The sequence below is a fragment of the Podarcis muralis genome, chromosome 12 (assembly GCF_964188315.1).
Source record: "Podarcis muralis chromosome 12, rPodMur119.hap1.1, whole genome shotgun sequence".
NCBI classification, from domain to species: Eukaryota; Metazoa; Chordata; class Lepidosauria; order Squamata; family Lacertidae; genus Podarcis; species Podarcis muralis.
In genome coordinates, this window is record NC_135666.1 from 27763496 (window position 1) to 27786148 (window position 22653).

General features: G+C 40.0%; 1 protein-coding gene across 3 annotated transcripts; it reads right to left on the reverse strand.

Moving 5' to 3' along the window:
• Positions 1–2503: 2503 nt before the first annotated feature.
• Positions 2504–22496, reverse strand: KRIT1 (KRIT1 ankyrin repeat containing). Of its 3 annotated transcripts, XM_028750763.2 has the most exons (18): positions 22381–22496; positions 22131–22257; positions 20191–20307; positions 18155–18314; positions 16664–16756; positions 15860–15989; positions 15319–15562; positions 14838–14953; positions 12997–13140; positions 11356–11512; positions 10533–10640; positions 9575–9731; positions 8206–8357; positions 7535–7701; positions 7135–7222; positions 5797–6003; positions 5425–5541; positions 2504–3826 (listed from the first exon to the last, which is right to left on the reverse strand). In XM_028750763.2, the coding sequence occupies exons 3-18, from the start codon at positions 20290–20292 to the stop codon at positions 3758–3760; spliced, it is 2211 nt and encodes a 736-aa protein (XP_028606596.2). In that variant the 5' UTR covers positions 20293–20307; positions 22131–22257; positions 22381–22496; the 3' UTR covers positions 2504–3757. The 3 variants fall into 3 exon arrangements, with proteins under 3 accessions (XP_028606596.2, XP_077793059.1, XP_028606597.2); XM_077936933.1 differs by lacking the exons at positions 20191–20307; positions 22131–22257; positions 22381–22496 and adding an exon at positions 18446–20142; XM_028750764.2 differs by lacking the exons at positions 15860–15989; positions 18155–18314; positions 20191–20307; positions 22131–22257; positions 22381–22496.
• Between the last annotated feature and the right edge of the window lie 157 nt (positions 22497–22653).

A 22653-nucleotide genomic window follows, 5' to 3' on the forward strand; every position in this document is an offset into this window, starting at 1 on the left:
GTGCAACAGAAATGTGGATCACATTGTCTCCAGGATGCTTTAGCATTTTTGGCTTCTTCAGTTTTACAACCTTGTGAGGCAGGCCAGTCTTGTGCTTAATCACAGTTAGCTCCACTACGATCTAACCTTGGTTAAGATTTCAAAGTTTCCCTGAAATCATGCTTTTAATACGTGAAGTTCTGCTTCTGAGATAATCAGCAATGTCTGTTCAGTGTAGACACAAACTGCCATAACTGGGATTAGCTCAGTGCAGGTGCAGTGCTTAATTGTGGCTGCTGTGGTTTCCTTTCTTCTGCAGCCACTCTTAAAGGTAAAGGTAAAGGTAAAGGTAAAGGACCCCTGACAGTTAAGCCTAGGCGCAAATGACTCTGGGGTTGTGGCGCTCATCTCTCTTTACTGGCCGAGGGAGCCGACGGTTGTCCGCAGACAGTTTTCCCGAGTCATGTCGTCGTTTACCTTCCCACTGGAGCGGTACCTATCTACTTGCACTTTGACATACTTTCGAGCTGCTAGGTTGGCAGGAGCAGGGACCGAACAACGGGAGCTCACCCTGTCACGGGGTTTCGAACCACTGACCTTCCGATCGGCAAGCCCTAGGCACAGTGGTTTAGACCACAGCGCCACCCGCATCCACTCTTACATTATACAATAGTTAACCAAAGTGAGTAAGAAAATGTCTGAAGGGGGACAGAGCGTCTTATGAAAAGCTGCTATGAATTCATGGCTCGGTAGAAATTTGAAGTTTTGCATGTCCAGATCATCCTGATTCATGGTTTGACTGCATATATGAAGAGAGCAAGGCATGCTGAATATAGGGAGCACAAGTTTATAATACTTTCTATATCGCATGCATTAGATATCTTAAATTAGGAAGCAGCAAATAGTTGTCAGTTGAATTTTAAGAACTCAGCCAGGATATTATTCCATTAAATTTATTTGAAAATAAATAAGAAAATTCTAATCAAGTAGCTAAAGTTAAACATTACCAGGGCGCGCGTTCTCTCTCTCTCTCTCTCTCTCTCTCTCTCACACACACACACACACACACACACAAACAAACAGAGAAAGAGTCTGTAGCACTGTAGTTTCCTGGTTCTCAAATGAATGCAGGACAACAAAAATGAGTAACAGCTCATTTAGTTGGATATATAAATAGGGAGGCCTGCTTCCATACACACATTCACATTTAGCTGCTTGTTACGTTTGCTGCTCAAGTCCCATTTGAATAATTGTGTGCTGAAGTTAAGTCTTTCAACATTTTTGAAGTTAAGAAATAAGAGGATAATTGTTTGTAAGTATATGCATTTTAGAATACACAAGAGATATTGTAATTATCCATATATTTTCAGACAAGCCAACCCAAATATAATACAACAATGTATGGCTATATATTCAGTGGCACATTGAGATTAATTCCATGCTTTAGTCTGATTCCAGTCATTTAATGAGATACGTTTTTAAATCCTCCTCTCCCTTCCTAGTCTGACAATGTATATGTTGAAATAATAATAATAAATAATAATAATAATAATAATAATAATAATAATAATAATAATAATAATAATTGTCTAGTAGCACCACATAGACCAACTAAGTTTGTTCTGGTATAAGCTTTCGTGTGCACGCACACTTCTTTAGATATACAGATCTGGGACAAAAGATGCTTTATATGAGGTCAGAATATTTATCTTCCGGAGTACTGTCAGAAAAGACACTGACTAGCAGTGGCTTTCCAGGTCTTACGCAGGGATCCTTCACTTCACCTGTGACCCAATCCTTTTAACTAGAGATGCCAGGGACTGAACCTGGGACCTCCTATATGGAAAATATGTTCTGGTTAATATTATGCCTAATTAAGTATTTAATATTTTTTGGTTAATATTATGCCTAATTAAGTATTCAAGCATTTGGAAAATAAACTTAAATTTAGAGACATAATATGGGGAAAACATAAATAAGAAATTGAAACAAGGTGATAATTTGCTGTTTAGAATTTTATAAACCTGGAAAGCAGGAACGGAAGATGTGAGGAAGTTCAAAAGTGAGGAAAGTATGAATACTAAGAATTTGGATTTGATGTTATAATTTCTTTTTTTCCTCTTTTTTGTATGTCTTTTTTCTGTTATTTCTGTTATTTCTGTTTAGTGTATTGTTGGGGATGGGATTATATGTGTTGGGTGATAAATGTAAAAAACTTTGAATAAATATTTATTTTTTTTTTAAAAAAAAGGAAAATATGTTCTGTGCCACAGAACTATGGCCCCTCCACTCTGTTTCGATTACAACCAAAGATTTTACTCAGGCATGAAACAAATAGGAATGCCGTGAATGAAAATGGCAGGCTCAGAAGGATTCTTATGAAAGACTAGTTTTGTCGGAAATTGCCCAGATGAATACTAACAAAAGCATAGAAATGAACAGGCCTACTATCACTAATAATGGTTTAGTCAATCAGACTTTTTCTTTTCGTTTTAAATAAAAAACACACACTAGTTTTCACAAGTCTTTGTACAAAGAATATATTATTTAAAAAACTGTACTTCATAAACATAACAATAAATTAGCAAAACAATTATTTCATAAGTATAAAATGGCAACAAAGTACACAATACTTTAGATTTCATTCAACGAAGTTCTTCCTGCGGTGCAGCTAACTAAATTATGCTTAAAGAAGATACACTGAAATAAATGGACTTGAGTTAATCATGTCCATTTAGTTCAATGGATGGACTCTGTTTGACCAAGCTAGATCTAACCCCCTGACTCTTTCCATGCAATATTCTAAATATATAATAAGATGTTGTTTTTAATGAAATTAGGTTCTAAACAAAGGGGTAATAAAGAAAGTTTTTTGTTGTGTTGGCTTTTTTAAAAAATCAGGCTAGGGAAGTTGCTGGCTTTCTCTTCTGGCTACAGCTATTTGCACTGGATTGAATGCTGCTTTAGAGGTCCCCAGATCTTGTTACTTTTGGGGAGTTTAATTACAGTATAGCCACTTGTTACTAGGCTGACTACTAAATGTTATTTTTCAAGTTTCACTACATTCCTCCAATTATGCTCTACTGCAATAGTTCACACATGCCATGACAGAATAATGTAGTAAAACCTGCAAAGCAATCTTCTGTTCGGTAGCCGAGGTGCAAAATCTTATTTATTGCCCATTTTAAACAAGAATACAGTCGTACCTTGGAAGTTGAACGGAATCCATTCTGGAAGTCCGTTCAAATTCCAAAATGTTCAAAAACCAAAGCGTGGCTTCTGATTGGCTGCACAAAGCTCCTGCAGCCAATCAGAAGCTATGGAAGCTCCGTCGGACGTTCGGCTTCCAAAAATAGTTTGCAAACCGGAGCAGTCACTTCCAGGTTTGCGGCGTTCGGGAGCCAAAATGTTCAAAAACTAAGCTGTTCGAAAACCAAGGTACGGCTGTATAGACTTACAGTGCAATCCTATGCAAGTTTACTCAGAAGTAAGTCCTATTGTGTCCAATGGGGCTTACATCCTATTGTGTTTTCAACTGCTGTTGGTTATATGCACATTTTTTCTTGATGCATGTTATGGTTTTTAAAATAAACCCCCCAACATTATTATAAAAATAACAGATATATTCTATTTTACAAATAAACAAATCAACTCCTGTATGAAGTCCAATAGAGAGCATATTTCATCCTGTACAATTCATATACATGCAAGGCTTTTATTTACAGAAACAAAAAAATGTGCTTAATGTGGCTAATTGCATAATCATTCTCCATTTATTTCAGTTACTTCTTTCACTGGGAACCAGCTGGCTGCTTAATTTCATCAGCAATTTTACAACAAGTCCCGCCTGCAAACAGAAAAAACAAATCAGGGTCATATGACGTATTCTATCTAGTACTTTGTGAGTGGAAGCCCACTTGTGCAAGTGGGCATCCCTGCCCCTCTTCCCCACGCCAGTTCTCTGCATTCCAAAAAACCTGCTGGATAGGAAACTTCCTGGGATGTGGCATGGGAGCTGCAGTGAGAAGAACTCAAAGGATCGTTTTCGGAATTGCAGCCTTAAATGCTCAGTGCAAAGTCAGAACTTCATGTTTTATGTTACTTTTTAGAGCTGGAAGTAATTATTTTTATTGGGCTGCATCCGATGTTGTGAGCAGGTCTGTTTGTATGAGGAGGCTTATTTGTCAGCATCTCCACCCTCCACTTACCCTCTTGAGAAACCTGGGGAGTGGCTGGGGAAACCCAGCCAGATGGGTGGGGTATAAATAAGAACATGATTATTACTATTATTACCTCTCATGAAGGTCAAGGAACCTAGGGCATCATGGGAGTGGGGAATTGCCAAAAACTGGGCAGAAGCAGCTTGTGCAACCTGTGCACCTTCTAATTCGGGATACCTCCCTGTTCTATCTAGCGAATTCTTTTGACTATTTGTGTAAGAACTCATGTCTCTTTGACCTTTACCCTTTTTATAGGAGACACCAGAATCTCATCTTAATTTAATATAGTATAACCTTCATTTAAATATGATGAAAAACCTTAACCTCAGTCCACAGTGCAGGTGGAAAGAATAACTTTGGTTCAGAAATCTGCTTTTATAGAATATTAGTCAAATCAGCCTTCCCCAACCTGGTGCCCTCTCAATGTTTTGGACTACAATTGCCATCCTCCCCTGCTGGCCTGGGACGATGGAAGCTGTAGCCCATGGCACCTGAAGGGCACCAGGTTCGAATAGAGATAACTGCTTGTTAGTGTTGAAAATGTATGCTCAGTGGACTATAAAGAGTGTAAACTAGTTCTAAGCACAGATTTTTAGGGCTCTATGGCAGACATTGAATATTTTTTTAACAGCTGAGTAGTGTTACTTGTTCATCTGCCTAAATCAAACTATTGTGCAGAACTACTAATGCTAGTCCAATCAACAGTATTATTCTCCAGTATTAAGTAAACATAAAGGACCGCTGGACAGTTAAGTCCAGTCAAAGGTGACTATGGGGTGTGGCACTCATCTTGCTTTTCAGGCTAAGGGAGCCAACGTTTGTCCACAGACAGATTTCTGGGTCTTGTGGCCAGCATGACTAAACCGCTACTGCACACAGAGGAACGTGACGAGTGCCAGAGTGCATGGAAATGCCATTTACCTTCCTGCCGCAGCAGTACCTATTTATCTACTTGTGCTGGTATGCTTTCAAACTGCTAGGTTGGCAGAAGCTGGGACAGAGCAACGGGAGCTCACCCCGTTGCATGGATTTGAACTGCCAACCTTCTGATCGGCAAACCCAAGAGGCTCAAGTGGTGTAAACCACAGTGCCACCCGCGTCCCCTCTCCAAAACTAACAGCAATTGATATCTGTCCTAAAATGTAATGGTTAGGCATGCACAGCACCAGGAAAAAAATTGGGGGGTGGGGAGGTGAGGAATGTGTGAAATCAGTAGTTGGCTTACCTGCTTGGTATGGACTATAAAGCTCATTTTGTTTTCCAGACTATGTATTTGAAAACAGCTGTCTCCATCTCCCAGCTGCCACATAAAGCAACCATATCTTAAAGATATGAGCAATGCCTGTCAATATAAAGGAAACAAGCTGAAAAGCCAACATTATCTATAAATTTGACACTAAATAAAAGTGCTTTCCTCACTAAGCTACATATGTGCTCACTGTCTGACATATTCTGTTCTGAATTACAAAAAAATGAAATACTAATATGTTAAATAGAATAACAATATTATTGACATATGCTGTATGAAATATGCACACTTTATGCTTTATGTTCACAGATAGTGTTAAGACTCAAAACTGAAAAACAAAGACTGTACCTTTGTTTCCATATTGAGAAGGTGCAATCCTTTGACATTTACACCTACATACACTCTGATGACTTTATGATTGCTTGAGCTTGCTTTTGTGAATACTTGTCCTGTGAAAAAAGCAGCCCCATAGGTTGGAATCTCCCAGCAGGTCTGCAAAAACATGCGCTGCAGGTGATGCATCTCTTTACTAACGCCTTCACTGGTACTGAGATTCTGCAAATACAAGTTGACATACCCACAAAAGTTGAGATTTTAACTTCCGAAGTCATACCTCATGTTACGGACGCTTCAGGTTACGTGTTTTTTGGTTGCGGACCGCGGGAAACCCGGAAGTACAGTGGTACCTCGGGTTAAGTACTCAAATCGTTCTGGAGGTCCGTTCTTAACCTGGAACTGTTCTTAACCTGAAGCACCACTTTAGCTAATGGGGCCTTCTGCCGCCGCCGCGCTGCTTGAGCACAATTTCTGTTCTCATCCTGAAGCAAAGTTCTTAACCTGAGGTAATATTTCTGGGTTAGCGGAGTCTGTAACCTGAAGCATATGTAACCTGAAGCGCATGTAACCCAAGGTACCACTGTACTGGAACAGGTTACTTCCGGGTTTCGCCGCTCGCACCTGCGCAGAAGCGCTAAATCGCCTGCGCAGGTGCGGCGCTTCAGGATGCGAACGCTGCGGGTTGCGGACGTGCCTCCGCCACGGATTATGTCCGTAACCCAAGGTTCCATTGTATTTGGATCCAGATTCTTTGCACAGGGTGAAATGACAGAAATACTTTGCTTAAGGATACTTTGATATGATTACATATGAATACATACAAGATGGAAAGAAATTCATAACCATGCTGTTGACTTCAATAAGAATTTTTTTTTTTTTGTGGGGGCAGGGGTGATCAGGAAGTTAAAATTCATTTAGCATTTTTGCTAAACCTGGGTTCATGGTTTGATTCTCCAAAATAATCCAGTACCCCTTAGTTTGTTTGGACAGAAACAAACCCTAGCCCAGGTTCAAACATAGTGCTATGCCAAACCATAGCTCAGTTCCTCAGCAGCATATTACCAGTGGAGAGGAAGCAATGGATTCATATTACACCAGAGCTTATTTTAACAATAGTTTAATGTGGCACGCAAAGCTGGTCACTGATAGCAATGACTCAAAAATTAGCCATTAGACCTCTTGGTTGGCATTTTATTTTTGTTGCCCTAACATTTCCAGAAAATAAAGGACATTTTAAATTATTAATGGTGAGAGTCAATTTTACTGTATATAGCCAAAGGCCTTTACAATGGACAACAGAGAATAAAACGAAAACTTTCAGGTTTTCTGACATGTTGCTCAATATTGTACCTTGTATTCATGAAGTATTCGATTTGTCCAGTGAGGTGCCTTGCTTTTTAATTTGGTGATTGGCACTATAGATTTTAAGTTTTCTTCACTGTAAATAAAAACCAAACACGTTTAACCACTTTTATAATATTGAACAGATAAAAAACAAAATCTGTTTGCCCTTTTATCAACAGTTCATGCATGCAAATAGGCTATAATGCACATTATAGCATTCTGATGATCCATCTTGCTGCTCAGGTGATTGGTTAAGTCACCTTTAACTGTATTGGTTATCTATGTAGAAGCGAGGGAGCCCAGAATCAGCCAACATCTCCAATCATGAAGTAGTCTTTTAGACTCTCTTATTTGAATATCTTCATTTTAAAACAAAAAGCATATCAATATTTTAAAATCCACTCACTTTAGGAAGCCTTGCTTGTGCTTTTTGCTTTCATAATTTCCATAGACTATTTGCAGCAGCAGACTTGCAAGTGTTATCAGCTTGGCATCAGGTGACGTATAGAAACCCTTTAATAAATTGTACCTGGCCTCATCAAATAGGATAAGAATAGCCAGTGGATCCTCAATCTATAGCATAGAAAATAAAATGTGTCTATATTAAATTTTTAAACATCATTAGTTCTTATTTGCTCAGTAGCAAAGCAATTAATGTAGTTATTTAAATTTTAAGATCAAGTCGGTTATTTAAAACAAAATAAATTTAAAATAATGTTTAAAAACTTGAACATTAAAAATGCTACATCACAGCTTAGATCTAGCCGCCCACTTAACAACAACAACAACCTGCCCATCTGGCTGGGTTTCCCCAGCCACTCTTATTTATCATAAATAGCCTTCAGATGCTGTTGGGACTACAGATCCCATCACTCCCAGCCAGCATGGTCAGCAGTTGGGGATGATGGGATTTGTAGTCCAGCAAAATATGAAGAGCATCACGTTGGCTTCCCTTGGCCAAGCTGTATTATCTGGAGAATTCAGAAGAACAAACTAAGTGAAATCATTATACTGGACTCTGTCTAGAGATTCAGACGTTGATCCTGAAATTGATATAGCAGAACATAAAAAGCCAACCTTTTTTTCAAGCTCTAAAGGAAGTCTTACATCCCTCCTCAGGAAAAGCTGTGGGGTCTCCCTTTGAGGATCCAAATTTGTCAGTTCAGTGAGTATTTCCGTCCAGTCGCGAACATGCTGCAGAGGCTTGTGATACGGTTTCAGCTGGAGATCTATACAACAAAAGCTCTTTAATTTAAATAAATGCAAACAAGACAATGTCTCAGTGTGCGTATCAAGTATGTGTGAATGCTGTACAGTACCGAGTATGTTTTGAAAGAAGGCAGGATTATAAAAGCAAAATGTCATAAATAGCAATGTTAGATATTTCCTATTGTCCTTTGGCAACTGTTGAAGTTCTTTCAACAATCTTACATGGATTCCCCCTGCAGTTGATATTTGTACTGGACTTGAATGGCACGCACACACGTTTTTATACGTGTGATTGCTCTGCATGTGTCTTTATTGTATTGTATTGCTTTGGGATGTCTCTTGTTACAGTGGTACCCTGGGTTACAGATGCTTCAGGTTACACGATTTCAGGCTGCGCACTGCGCCGAACCCGGAAGTACCGGAACGGGTTACTTCCAGGTTTCTGTGCTCGCGCAGAAGCGCTGAATCATGACCCACGCGTGCGCAGACACAGCGCTGCGGGTTGCAAACGTGCCTCCCGCACGGATCACGTTCACAACCCGAGGTTCCACTGTATTTATGAAGCACATAAAACAACAAGTCAACTGAATATGCATGGTACTGTCAGCATCTTTCCCAACCATGCAAATGCAATGTGGTCTACACCAGTTACCAGTGTCCTAGAAAAATGGATGCACTTAACAAAAAGTGCAAAAGTCAGCTTTTTGTCAGAAAAGACAGAAACACGAAGAGCTCAGTCCTTTTTGTCAGCTTCAGCTAATATACCATCTACAATCGGAGCTAGAGACATAGTTTGCTACTGGTGTTCAGGTGAACTATTTAAACTATTATAATGCATTATACTTGGATCTGTCTTTAAAAGTAGTTTTGAAACTACAGCTGGTCCAAAAGTTGGGCTGCAAGATTATTAACTATGACTGGAAGTTTTGATCATGTTATGCCACTGCTTTGTCAGCTGCACAGGCTCCCACTTGAGTTTCTGGATCCAATTTAAAGTTCTGTTTGTAAACTTTGAAGCTCTTAAAGGCTTGGGAGCAGGTCACGTGAAAGACTGCTTTCTTCAGAACCTCTCCAGAGATCCTGCTTCAAATGAGGAGGGTGGCTGCTAGGGAGAGAGGATGGGCAACCTCCGGCGCATGGGCCAAATTAGGCCTGGAAGGGCCCCTATTTTTTGCCTGAAAGACTGTTCTTCCCCATCCACCCCACACCAGATGTCATCAAGATACCAATTACTTACTAAGATTTTCAGAACAGATCCAGATAGTGAAATACTGTTGTGTCTCTTGAGAAAGACGCATTCCTTCCATTATCTCTTGCACAGTGGTGTTGTTTCCATGTTTCAACTCCACAGAGCGGTATGACCCATCCATTCGATAAATTCGTACCTTCTCATACTAGAGGAAATAAATGAAAACAGGAAATACTGAAACCTTGCCTGGTCCTGGTAGCAAGCCACAATTTGTGGGTGCCAGTACCTTGCCCCCTCCAGTGGAAAAAGGGGAAATATTGGTGTCTAAGCATCCCTGAAATGAGACACATGGTCAAGGATGATCCACTTCTCCAGGTACAAGCTCAGGAGAAGGGGTCAGAGGTCCCTTGTGTCAAGCTCTGCTTCCGAGGCCCATTGCAGCACAGATGACATAGGGGAGCTCATTCAAATGGCATGCTGAACTGGAATTTCGAGACTTGCACTATTGCAAGTTGTTCTGCTGCACAAGAATTTATTCATTATAGAAAGTCCATTAAATAACTCTGGGAAGAAAATATTTGAGAAGGTCTGTGCTGTTAACAAATTGGGTTAAAATGGAAATAATAAATTCTACTCAGCAGCATCTTATGTTTATGGGCTTGCCATAACACCATGTCACTACATATGATATAAATGTAAGTTGCAGAGGGATTATGCTGTGCAGGTTGGCGATGAGGTCAAAGCAAAGCTAGCAAAGCTTGCCCCTGCCACTATACCCATACAGCCTCAACCTCACCACTGTCCTGCCCCATCATGGTAAAGGATGCATCTATCAGGAATGCGTCTATCTATGGCACTGCCCCACCACACCGACTGCTCCTGGATTAATGCTTCCATTTGCTTTTTATTAATATATATACATTGGTTTTTAACAAATACAATAACCAGTAAACACTTCCTTTTGCTTTTAAGGACCTTTTCTAAAATCTGAAAGGTCATTGCATACTTGTTTGTTTGCAGCCTCTTTCAGCAAGTTAGCGGTTTTTGCCCACTCATTTTGTTTGTTCTCTTCACAGACATTCAGTGGGGTTCTTCCTTGTTGATCAGTGATGTGCTACAAACAGAAACAATACAAGATTAAAAACACAGCTTTCTAAATGCAACATAGCAACCTGTCTTATGCTGTGTTAGGCCACTGGTCCACCTGGCTCAGCACTGCTTACACAATGATTGGCAGGGGCCATCCAGTGTTTCAGACACAAGCCTTTCTTTCAAAGGCTTTCAAAAACCCTGGGACCTTCTGCATGCAAATCGTGTGCTCCACAATTAAGCTACAGCCCCTCAAGTTAAGGCTGCAACATCCACCACCCCCTTCTTGGAAAGTACCCTTCACTTATCAGCTGGCATGACTTCACTTCTGAACTGTGTTTTCCCATCCTACCACCAAATAACATAATCATGCCCATGATTAGGAAATGAAGGTTTAAAAGCACTTCCAGATGCAGTGTTCTGTGGGGTGTTCAATGCTCTAAATTAGAGAGCACCACTTGTCTTAAACATTTTCAGGGTACTGTTCAAAGTGCTGACCATGGTGCCAATTCTTCCTAGCACAAACTGCAATGATAGGAATTACTTCTTTGCAATAGGAATTACTTCTCTGAAGTATTTACTGTTGTGTTTCCTGCTCCACAATACTGTCATTCCTTGGACTGACTTCAAGAAACATCTTAATTGTTTTTATTCTTTTGCAAATGGAAGTATGAGCCACTGTTCAAAAGCAGAATTTAATTGTATAAGAAACCATGATTGAAATTACAAATACACCTTACTCTATCAATTTCTGGATGGTTTAGGAGAATCTGTACAATTTCGGCATGCCCACCCCCAGCAGCAAAGTGAAGAGGCGAGCTGAGCTGTCCATTGAGCAAGTTTGGATTGCATTTTCCTTTCTCTAACAACATTCGAGTAGCTTCAACTTTACCATACCTACAGAGAGAACAAATACAAATAAAGGTAAGCTTGCATATGGTCTATGAAATGCTTCCAAAGACACATGTAAGAAACTGCACTTACTTGTTAATTATTTTAGTTCAGTCTAAGTGTCTGAAACACTACCAGCATTCTGGAATGAATTCATGCCCCACAAAAATAATTAGTGTTTGCAATTTAATGAAATTCACTTAGTTGTGGGAGAAGTTACTATTCTAAAATAAATAATTCAATTCAATTTTTTTCAAATAATCTAAGAATATATGAGGGTTCCCCCCCCAAAAAAAATTTACATCCATTTTTAAATTAGCAACTGCTAAGTACATTTTTTGCAGAAAGCCTCTCTTACAGCAGTGGTGCTTTTCATTAAAGCTGGCCCTAGCCACTTAACTGGATTGCCAGTTTCTATAGCATATGCAAAGTTACCACGAAGTCTGGGTTACCTTTGAGCTGCCAGAACCCACTTTCACACTGACCCAATTTGCACCCAATACTAAGCCAAAAGCCATAGCTTAGCACAAATGAACAAACATGGGTACTCAGAAGAAGAAACGGGGCCACTTTGCTCCTTCCCTGGTCTTGCTGCTGTAGCACTACCTGCAACTAAGTTATGGTTTGGCATATACCTGAATCTGCAGCTAAGGTATGGTTTAGCTTATGTCTGAATCTGGACTTGTGGTTTCTCCTGCTCCTACTAAACCACAAGTTATAACCAAGGTGTGTTCTGGCTGCAGTTCATCTAGGAGAAACAAACAACCCTGGGTTTGGACATAATACTAAGCCAAACAATAGCTTAGCCGTGGGTAGTCCAACAGTGGCAGGCCTGGGGGGAGAATGTGACAGTCTCAGCCTTCACTCGTTTATGCTAAACCATGGTTTGGCTTAACATTACATGCAAGCTGGGCAACTAATGTGCAATAATTATTAGAAATTAGCAAAATGCCCATCTTTTTGATGGGGGCAGTCTATGTGCATGCAGGGAAGACTTCTGAGGGACAGTGATACATCAAACTGCGCTTTTCCATGAGTTTCAGTGGAATCTAGGCCTTCCACTATAGGAAATGGAGAGTGGCTTTGTTCCCACCATAAAGTTTCCTCAAGTTCAGCCTGATTAATCTACATGGGGTAAATGGCAGCCGTTCAGTTACATCTGAAAAAAATAACTGCAATTCATTTCAGTGGGGGTCCTATGATCCTAGCATCTGCAGTGAGCTTCACATTTTGCCCTTTCCCAAGTCTGTGCTAGACTACAGATGCTTTACTTTGCCCTCTAAAGCTCAGAGACACAGAGAAGTGAGCAAATCCTCAGCTGCGGAGCCACACCCTTCACCCACATAGCTGCCTTCTATTTCTCAGCTACGTTTGAGCATGACAAAAGCTTGAACACACAGACACACACATAAGCATGAAGACACAAACAGATGGTTTTAATTATGAACAATTCCCTGTTTTGGACTTCAATGCAAGAGTACTCTGCTCACCAGCATGCGTAATGGATGGGTGCCCAATGATCACTGTCCAGCTGGTTGACTGAAAAGTTTTCATTGAGAAGTTGACTCAATAACTCAGAATCTCCTTCACAAGCACTGCGATGAAGAGGGAAATCATCAACCCACTGACGTTCTCTGTGGGGTGGGGAGGGAATTGAGATATATTTCAGTCATGTTATAGAACTGCTTCATCGAAAGCATCCTGTTGCTTTGATCTAAAGAGAAAAGGCACGAGGCAGTAAAGGAGTTGGTTTTCCTCCCACTAATGCAATGTGGGGTGGGGGTGGGGCTGCATTTAAAACCTATTTCTACTTTACAGTCTTAGTACACTGATGGGATATTTCACTTTTAAGAGCCAACACACTTTGAGGGGAAGTTAAAAGGCTGCTCATAGCTTTGACTGTGGTCGTTGCCACTATCCTCTCCAGCAAGGGACCTGAGATCATTACAGAACTTATGCAAACTTACTTTGAGTGACTGTTACATACCCCAAGTATCTAATAAAAATTGGCAAATTCTGAATGCGCCCACCTCGGCATCGGAACTGCAAATGGCAATAAACCAAATGAAAATGGGGAAAACACCAGGGCCAGATGGACTTACTGCAGTTTATTATAAAGTTTCAGGATGCACTTATAGAACCACTTAAGGACACCATTAACAGATTTTTGGTGATGGGAGTAGTTCCAGCTTCACGGAGACATGCATTCATTACTTTAATCCCCAAACAAGACAGCAACTTAAAAAAGACCAAAAATTACAGACCTATTTCATTATTGAATTACAACTACAAACTATTTGCTACAATATTGGCTAATAGATTGAAAAGGACATTGACTGAGTCAGTCCACAGATACCAGGCCAGGTTTTTACCAGACCGACAAATGAAAGAGAATATAAGAAATGTATTTAATTTAATAGAGTACTTGGAAGTAAGAAATGAAAAACAGGCTGCACTAATATTTCTAGATGCGGAAATAATTTATAATGAATTGGAAAAAAATGTTTAAAACTACTTTGTTGGAAATAACCCAGATCATTGCTTTCCCCCCCTAAAAAAATGTTTAGGTGTACTCTCATTTTAACTCAGGAAAATCACCATTTTATAGTTCAAACTGGGGAAAATAAATACAGTAAATGGACAAAAGTACAAAGATTCACAAAATGTTTAGGGATATGTGTACCCCTGTGTACCCCCAGAAAAATTCCTAGGTGTCAGAAAAGGTTATTTATGTATGCAACAACTGCCGCCCATGTTTTGTTAGCCCAAAAATGGAAAGTCTAACTAAAGAGGATTGGCAACTTAAGCTGAAAGAATATGCGGAACTTGCAGATTAAACACATAGAATAAGAGAGCAAGAAGAACATATATTTAATGAAGAGTGGAAAGCATTTATTGAATATATGGAAAATAACTTTATACAGCTGAAAACACTGGCAGCACTAAGATAAGTTCAACAGGGTAAATAATTTTTTTGGGTGGAAAACTGATTTGAATGGTTGTAGGAATGTATATGTAAAATGAACCATGGAAGGATAAGAAGGGAAGTCACTGGATATTTTAAAGTTTGCAAAATGTTTTATTTTGAAATGTAAAACTCAAAGCTTAATAAAAATTATTACTTAAAAAATAGAACTGATGCAAACTTACGAAGGAGTATACTCTACTGAACATAATGTGACTTACTTATGAGTAAACATATTTAGGATTGCCCTGATCCACTCTGGAAGCAATAATGCCTATACAGTTTTTAAATAAATAAATAAGGGTTTGGACTTCAGGGGACAATTCTTTTATAAATAAATGCAAATGAATAAAAATAACACAGTACTTGTCTTCCATGACACTGCTCATGCTGCGTTGCCACTTTTCACGTTTTGGAATTTGTATTTTTGAATAGTCTGGGGCTCCGAGTCCAAAGTATGGATTTATAACCACTTTGTCGACCTGGAAATACCATATAATAAAGAAGAAAAAGGCTCAAATTACACCCTAATGAGCATTAAAAATCTAACCCTCTTACCGTATATACTCGAGTATAAGCCAACTTTTTCAGAACATTTTTCAGAACATACTCGAGGTGGGCGGCAGCGGCGGAGGGACGAGCAGCCCGAAAGGAGCCCTTTCGGGCTGCTTGTTCTTCTTCCTCCGCTGCCGCCACCACCAGGTTTGTGGTGTGGTGAACCGGCTTATACACGAGTCAATAAGTTTTCCCAGTTTTTTTGTGCTAAAATTAGGTGCCTCAGCTTATATTTGGGTCGGCTTATACTCAAGTATATACAGTCAATTAATAATGATCTCCTCTTACTTACCCTATTGGTATACTGAAGATCTGAGCCAAATAAAGGGTTGTAGATGCACATGTCTGCCTTCTCAAGTGCCAGCATTTTACTCTTGATTTCCAATGCTGTGTATCCCATATGAAGTGAGCTCTCTGTCTGCCCAGGTTCAACAGCATATGCAGGGTTTGTAACATTTGTTTTAATCCGCTCCAAGGGAGATGGTCTGAATAAAGCAGGGATTGAATGGGACTGTGAATGCCGCTCTTCTAACCACCTGCAGAACACAACGGGCAAAAACTTTTTAGCATTGTTGCTTTTATTGAAGATTAGCAAATAATTAGCACAGCATAACATAAACACATACCCATAGTAAGTAAGCCGTTAGAGAGATACACTGATACAAACACTTAAGAACAAGTGCTTAGGACCTGCAACTTTTTTTAAAAAAGTAAAACATGATCTGTCTTGAAATATTATGGTATGTAAAATGTTAAGAATACTTTAAAATATTTAATTATTTAGTGTCATTTTCTTTTTATAGACTCAAGGAGTTCTGTTAAAAATGTCTTACTTATCCAAGTAAATTAACATTCTAGCTGTTACTGTAGCAAAGTGAGTACTGGATTCACTGCAGACCCTCATGATGTCTTGTAAGCAGTAGAAAACTGGACATCCAGGACTGTAGGCATATTTTGTATTATCTACAAAGGAGAAGATACTTTTTTAAACAAAAAGGCTGAACAAATCTCGTTTATTCTATTACGCAATTCTGGCCTGGTAACATTACATTTTGTTCTTATACTCCTATGCCCCACAAATTAAATTCCCAAGGCTGCATGGACATCTCATTATTACATTCATCAAAGTACATTATTTTGTTTCTGGAAAAATGCATTTTTCTCCCAATATAAGTTGCAGTGTAACCTTGTTGAATGATGTTCCAAGAGCATTACGGCCTCAATTCTATTCCCACTTACCTGAGAGTAATCCCCACTGAATTCAATGACGCTTGCATCTGTGAATACATGCATAGGATTGCACTGATGGGCACAGACTGAATATAATTTGTGATTTAATCAGCAGTAAGCAACTCCGAGGCCTGACAAACACCAGTGCCTGATGCAGCTTGCCACAATCCTTTCTCTCCCTTTCCCGCTCCTCAACTAATTATCCTCTCTCATCCTCATAAATAAAATGTTTTCCCCCTTTCATTTTGAAAAAGAAGTTCCATTTCTTAAATGCATTCAAGCGTAGCCCTGAGTGGAACTGGTTGGTGTGAAATCGTAGGATTGTGCGATTCACGTACATTTTAAAGGAAATGATATTAACATTTGCTAATTATGTGCAGCTTTAATGTTAACATTTTAATTTTTACCTTTGACTACTGTTGGTACAACAAAAAGGGATGCATCCTTGCCTGCCTTCTCGCCATCAAGAGGGAAAGTCTTCATTAACAGAACTCGTTTTCCTGTATACAATAATAATCCTTTAATTAAATGGCTGAAATTATCCTCCTGTTTCGCAACTGTCTTTCTTGACAGCACGCACTGGGGTACTATCAGCCCTGGCAATTCTCCTGAAATCTCAAGCTGTTGCTGTGACCAAGATTAACGTTCACTAGTTTTGGCTGTTATCAATCAAGACCTGGCATTGCTGGCATAATAGCCAGGCGACTGTGATCCATTTAGTGGGCTGATCCAACTAAATTATACTCAGTATAAGACTCATTGAAATTAAATGGACCTAAGTTAGCCATGCTCATTCATTTTAATAGGCAGGATTCAACTAAACTGTTGCATGCATGGGACTTACTCCCCCCCCCCCCCATGGACCTAAAATCTGCTCTGGAGGGTTGGAGAAAACCCCAGAACAGGTTTAGAAGGTTGGGGGGGGGGAGAGGGAGGGAGGGAAAGTCCCACTGCTTGAGATGACTTAGCTTCCTGCACACATATTCCACTGAGTGATGCATTGAATTCTATTCCCATAGGTGCACTATGAGTACAACTAACATTGGTTTTAACCCTTTGTTAATTGTTAGGCTACAACAGCACACTCTATATGGGGCTGCCTTTGAAGACGGCTTAGAAGCTTCAATTAGTGCAGCCACCCATTTGATTAAGTTTTCTTCTGCTCTTTCCAGGTGTGATTTAAAGCTCCATGTTTGAGCACCCTGGTTTTTTTTTTTGCTTCAGAATTTGTCCTGCAAAAACCGACTCTTTCAAGCTGAATTGCAGCAAGCATCAATCTGTGGAAAACCCGAACTGACATTTGCTCCAATTCAGCTTTAAAATAGTGGGTTTTGAGGCAAGGGGAACCACACTCGGACATGGAGCAAGCATTAAAGTGTGGATCTCTGCCTGGAAAGAGTTGGTTAAAGGTAAGTGTGGATAAGCCCTAAGAGGAGGGAACTGGAGGGAGCTCATTACACCTGGAATATAACAACTGCAGTGACACCCAGTTAGTTTCAAGGCACAGTATGAAGTAGTGATTTTAACTTTTAAATGACCTAGGCTCCAGTTGACTGAGTAAGCACCCTTTTCTGTACCTGTCTCCCCATATTGGGGAGACTTCAAATGAGTGCTTGCTCCAACTTTCTCTTCTTTCTAAGAATAGATTGGCATAGACAAGGAGCAGGCTTTTCCAATACCAGAGCTCTTCTTTCAGAACCTCTCCTTTAGCTGGATAAGAACTTTATTAACTTCGAAAAATAAGTAAAAATCTTCATATTATGACAAGCATTATGCAGAATAATGAAGATTGTTGTTTTAGCTATACTGACTGTCATTGGTTATCAAGCAGAAAATAAATGGGATTAGGGAGACTGACCTGGTTATTTATTTTAGAAAGCAGAAACAGCCATCCTTACCTTTAATACCTTGATTTCCTGGTGAAATTGGTTTGGTGGTTTCTAGTATATAATCCAAGATCTTTTGGGATATATCGCCACCTCCCTGAATTTTAGTTTCCAACAACATTTTTCTTCTTTTTTTCTTGTGTCCTTCGATGGGAACTTCAAGCAACAAAATCTGATGAAAATCAAGGTAAACATTAGTTAATACAAAGATCTGTATTTTGAAAGAATAATAGCACTGTCTAAACAGAGGCTGCCCTTGCACTCGTATACTTAGAATGAGATATACCAATGTGCAAGCTTTACTTTTTAGGCAATGCCATGAGATGTTGTTGTTGTTTAGTCGTTTAGTCGTGTCCGACTCTTCGTGACCCCATGGACCAGAGCACGCCAGGCACCCCTGTCTTCCACCGCCTCCCGCAGTTTGGTAGATGATGAGATGTAGATAATGGTAAAAAAAATGTTTAGGCTCATGATGCATTTTTATTTTTTTTGTATTCAAAATACTGTAAGGTCCATTTCTGCATTGAATTTCCTGAATAAAAAGAAATATCAGGAATCTTAAAAAAAATCTGTACAGTATTTAAATTGTGTCTCCAAACAAGATCCTTTATGGATGTACCACAGAATTACCTGCTGCTATTTTGGAAATAAAAAGGGATAAATAGGTACCGCTCCGGCGGGAAGGTAAACGGCATTTCTGTGCACTGCTCTGGTTCGCCAGAAGCAGCTTAGTCATACTGGCCACATGACCCGGAAGCTGTACGCCAATAAAGCGAGATGAGTGCCGCAACTCCAGAGTCGGCTATGACTGGACCTTTACCTTTACCTTTATTTTGGAAATACAGTATTATTTCATTATTCTTTGACCACATGCATTTCAATAACATAATTTTGTTTTTTGTATTATTAAGTCAATACTTATTCTGATGCAAATTCATGCATTTGCTTAAGCTTTTGAATTTCAAAATCCCTCTGTACAAAATGAAAATGTTCACAATCACGATTAACATGCTATTGCATTCATTGAATGGCTATTTAATAAATAAAGCATTAAGAGAGACTGGTGAAAATTCAAAATATGAGGAATTGAATGAAATTATTCTGTAAAATAAGCCCATACCTTCTTAATGTTGAAAGAGAACTGGGAGAAAGGAGATTTGCTCTGCGTATTTCAAGACATTTACTCTAGACTAGTTGATTATCTTAAATGTGCTGTGGCAAGCTTTCACCTTGTGTGCTTCCCCCTCTCCCCTTCTCCTATGCAGCTGGGGCAGAGATGTTTGCAAGCTTTTGCTTTTGTGGTTAGTTAACTGTGGTTTGTTATGTTGCCTGGATCAACAAACTCAGTTAACTATAACTCTGTTGAGCATAACATGAATGTTGACTGTGTGAATGCCACATAATTTGCTCTGTGATAATCTTTTATTGGTAAAAAATTTGCTAGCTTGGCTAAACACATAACAACAAAATAGAATTTAAGCAATATTACTACACATCCTTCTGTTAGGGTGTTTTGTAACTGCATCACTTCCCCACAATATTCTGAGGAGTATCTCTGAGATATTAAGCAGCAGTATGATCTAGCTGTACATTGTGGTTATTGTAACAATTGAGAAATATTTAATAGCAACTTACATGGTGACAGAATCACCCTGCACCTATCATATGATGGCATTAAAAGGCAAAAGTGAAATGATGAAATGGGGCTATGAGGAACTATTTTCTTACGCAGAAGATACGTTACTATAGGAAATTCAATCACTAACGTCAGATTACTTCCTGAGTTTCTGTCTGTACCTAGGACTAGGATGTTATTCTCACTGATGCTACACCTTAATTTATACGTTCTTTTAAATGTATTCATGGGAGAAGGGTTACTGTTTTGTTTCAATTATGCATTTTGTGTTTTTATTTTTATGTTGTGAGCCACCCTGTGATCCTTGGATGAAGGGCAGTATACAAATTTTAAAAACAACAATTTCCTACAATAAAAAACCCTCCCATTTAATGCATTTTCAACACCTCCTAACAAATAATAATGATTTTACCTCATATGATTTAGCACGATATTCACGAGAATTCAGGCTTGCAGCGTTCTTTGGACGGATTACAGCTACGTATGCTTCAGTTATTACCTCTGGGTTGCCCATGGTTTGTTAATATATCTATTTTAGTGAAAAAATAATCAGAAACCAAAGATTTTATCTGAGAAAACAAGTTTTTTTTAAAGGAAACAACTGCCACAGATGTTTTCCCCAATTTAAAGTATGCTAGTAATTTTCTTTCTCTCCCTCTCTATCCTCCCTGAATAAAGAAAGGAAATCTTCATTTTGCTTTGAGCATTTTGAGGACTGTTCTGAAAATTCAAAATAATTTATAATGAAGCCACTGCTTAAATATTAGAAGCGTGAAATTTGTAAAGATTGTATGGTGACAAACAGTTCAACCCACAGCCCATTTAAACTGAGCATTAATCCTAAACAGAGAAACTTTGGGCACAGTCACCACTAGCCACTTGGCAAAACCAAGCAGCTGCCCCGGAGCCCATAGATAATCCAAACATATCCCTAATTCACCTTCTGGGTCTTTATGAGATTAGTAATAAAGGAGGATTAAGGACTGGGAAAGTCAGCAAAATGAATCCTATTGCAGGAGCAAGGATCTTATGGGAGAGGCAGCATTGAAAATGTATTGTTTGGGGTTGGCCTATGACATTCTGTGCTCATGGGCAAAGGACAAGATGCTGCCTCCTTCCTGTTCCATATACAGAAGCAGACTGAACTGCCAGTTGATTGTTGCTTCAACATGGATAGCATCTTCTACAGCACTTAGTAGCAGGCTAGTTTAGGAAGGCTAGAATAGCCAGTGCAACATGCACAGCTCTGTCCTCCAACAGAAGGAAATGTGGAATGGGTAAGGGAAAACAGCTAAAAGAGTGCCCACCCACTTATGTCCCAGCACCTGCCACCTAAGGCAGTCACCTTGTTCTGCCTAATGGTAGGACCGGCCCTGAGAAAAACAAATGCATAGGTCCAACCCAGATTCCCACATACATACATATCTGGCCATACCCTATATGTTAATTATTCTGAGATAATTACCATTCCTTGATTTCATGTCACTCCATTAGTAAGAATGTGCTAAAAATATAATCAAATCTAATCCTTTTATCACCTTAATAGTGAATACAACATATGTCTGATATTCAGAACTGCTCTGTGAAATAATGCCAGTCCTGGTCCCATGTTCAGAATCATTACTTTGGAATAATAATAATTATAGATAATAATTTTATTTTTTATACCGCACCCCATCTGGCTGGGTTTCCCCAGCTACTCTGGGCAGCTTACAGCACATATAAAAACACAGTAAAACATCAAACATTAAAAAGTTCCCAAAATAATAATAATTCTGATGCCAATGGAAGCCATACATTGTCAAGAACCATTTAACTTCCTCAGTTATGAGTTGGACAGACTGGTAACGGCTGAGTAAGTGCCACCAACCTGTGCATGTTTGTTTTTAAGTGAATGATATTATTGCATTCATCAGACTCCAATGGCAAAAGATTTGCAGACTGACACCCCTGTTAAACTGCTGCAGCAAAATAAATAAATGGGTATTGTGGTACATTAAAAGATTTGTTGCGCCATAAGCTTCCACAGACTATAGCTCTAACCCACAAAAAATTATAGTGCAATAAATCTCCCAATCTGTTAAACTGCCCAATAAACCCTAATTTCCCTGTCCTTTAGACTCCCAAGTAGATCAACTTTGCTTCGACGGTACCACTTTAAGGCTGCTGCGGGTGTGGGTTCCCATATTTGAATAAATAGCTCAACCTAAGAAAAGAACAACAATAAAAAATAAAGACTTCCTGAGTATCAGGGTCCAGTCCAGCTTTTCATCCTGGGCGGGCTGCTTTCCTATGTGCAAGAAGCATTTTGTTTCCTCCCGCAGGAGAGCATTCCCACAGGCAGTCCCTCACCTGCAACCTGGCCCCGGTGCAGCAGGGGTCCTTTACCACGGAACGCAGCCGGTGGCTCTCAAGATTCCTCGCAGGCGAGGGGACTTGATTCCAAAGCAGTGCTGTCGTTTTCTGAGAGCGGACGAATCTGAGGCAGAGAGAATTACAGTACATAGGCGCGGGGGAAGAAGGAGACGCCGCCGACTCCGAATTGTGGAGCGTCGACGACTTTTTTTGTGTGGGGGGGGGGGCAAGCCTCGCTTTCCCTTACCGCCGCGCAGCCTTGAAAGGGGTCTCTTCCTCCGGGGAGTAAGATGCGCATCGCCCTCCCCCCTGCCCCACCCCGGGGTTCCTCTCTCGCTCTCCTCCGGGGCTCCGCCCAGCTTCCCTCCCCCGTGAGCCGGCAGCAGATCCGCTTCCCGTGCGGCTCCGAGCGCCGATGAGGTTCCGGGTCGGAGGCCCGACCGCTTGTTGCCGCCGCTGTGTTGTTGGCCGCCGGAGGAGGAGGAGCAGCAGCAGCAGCAGCAGCAGCCTCGGCTTTCTC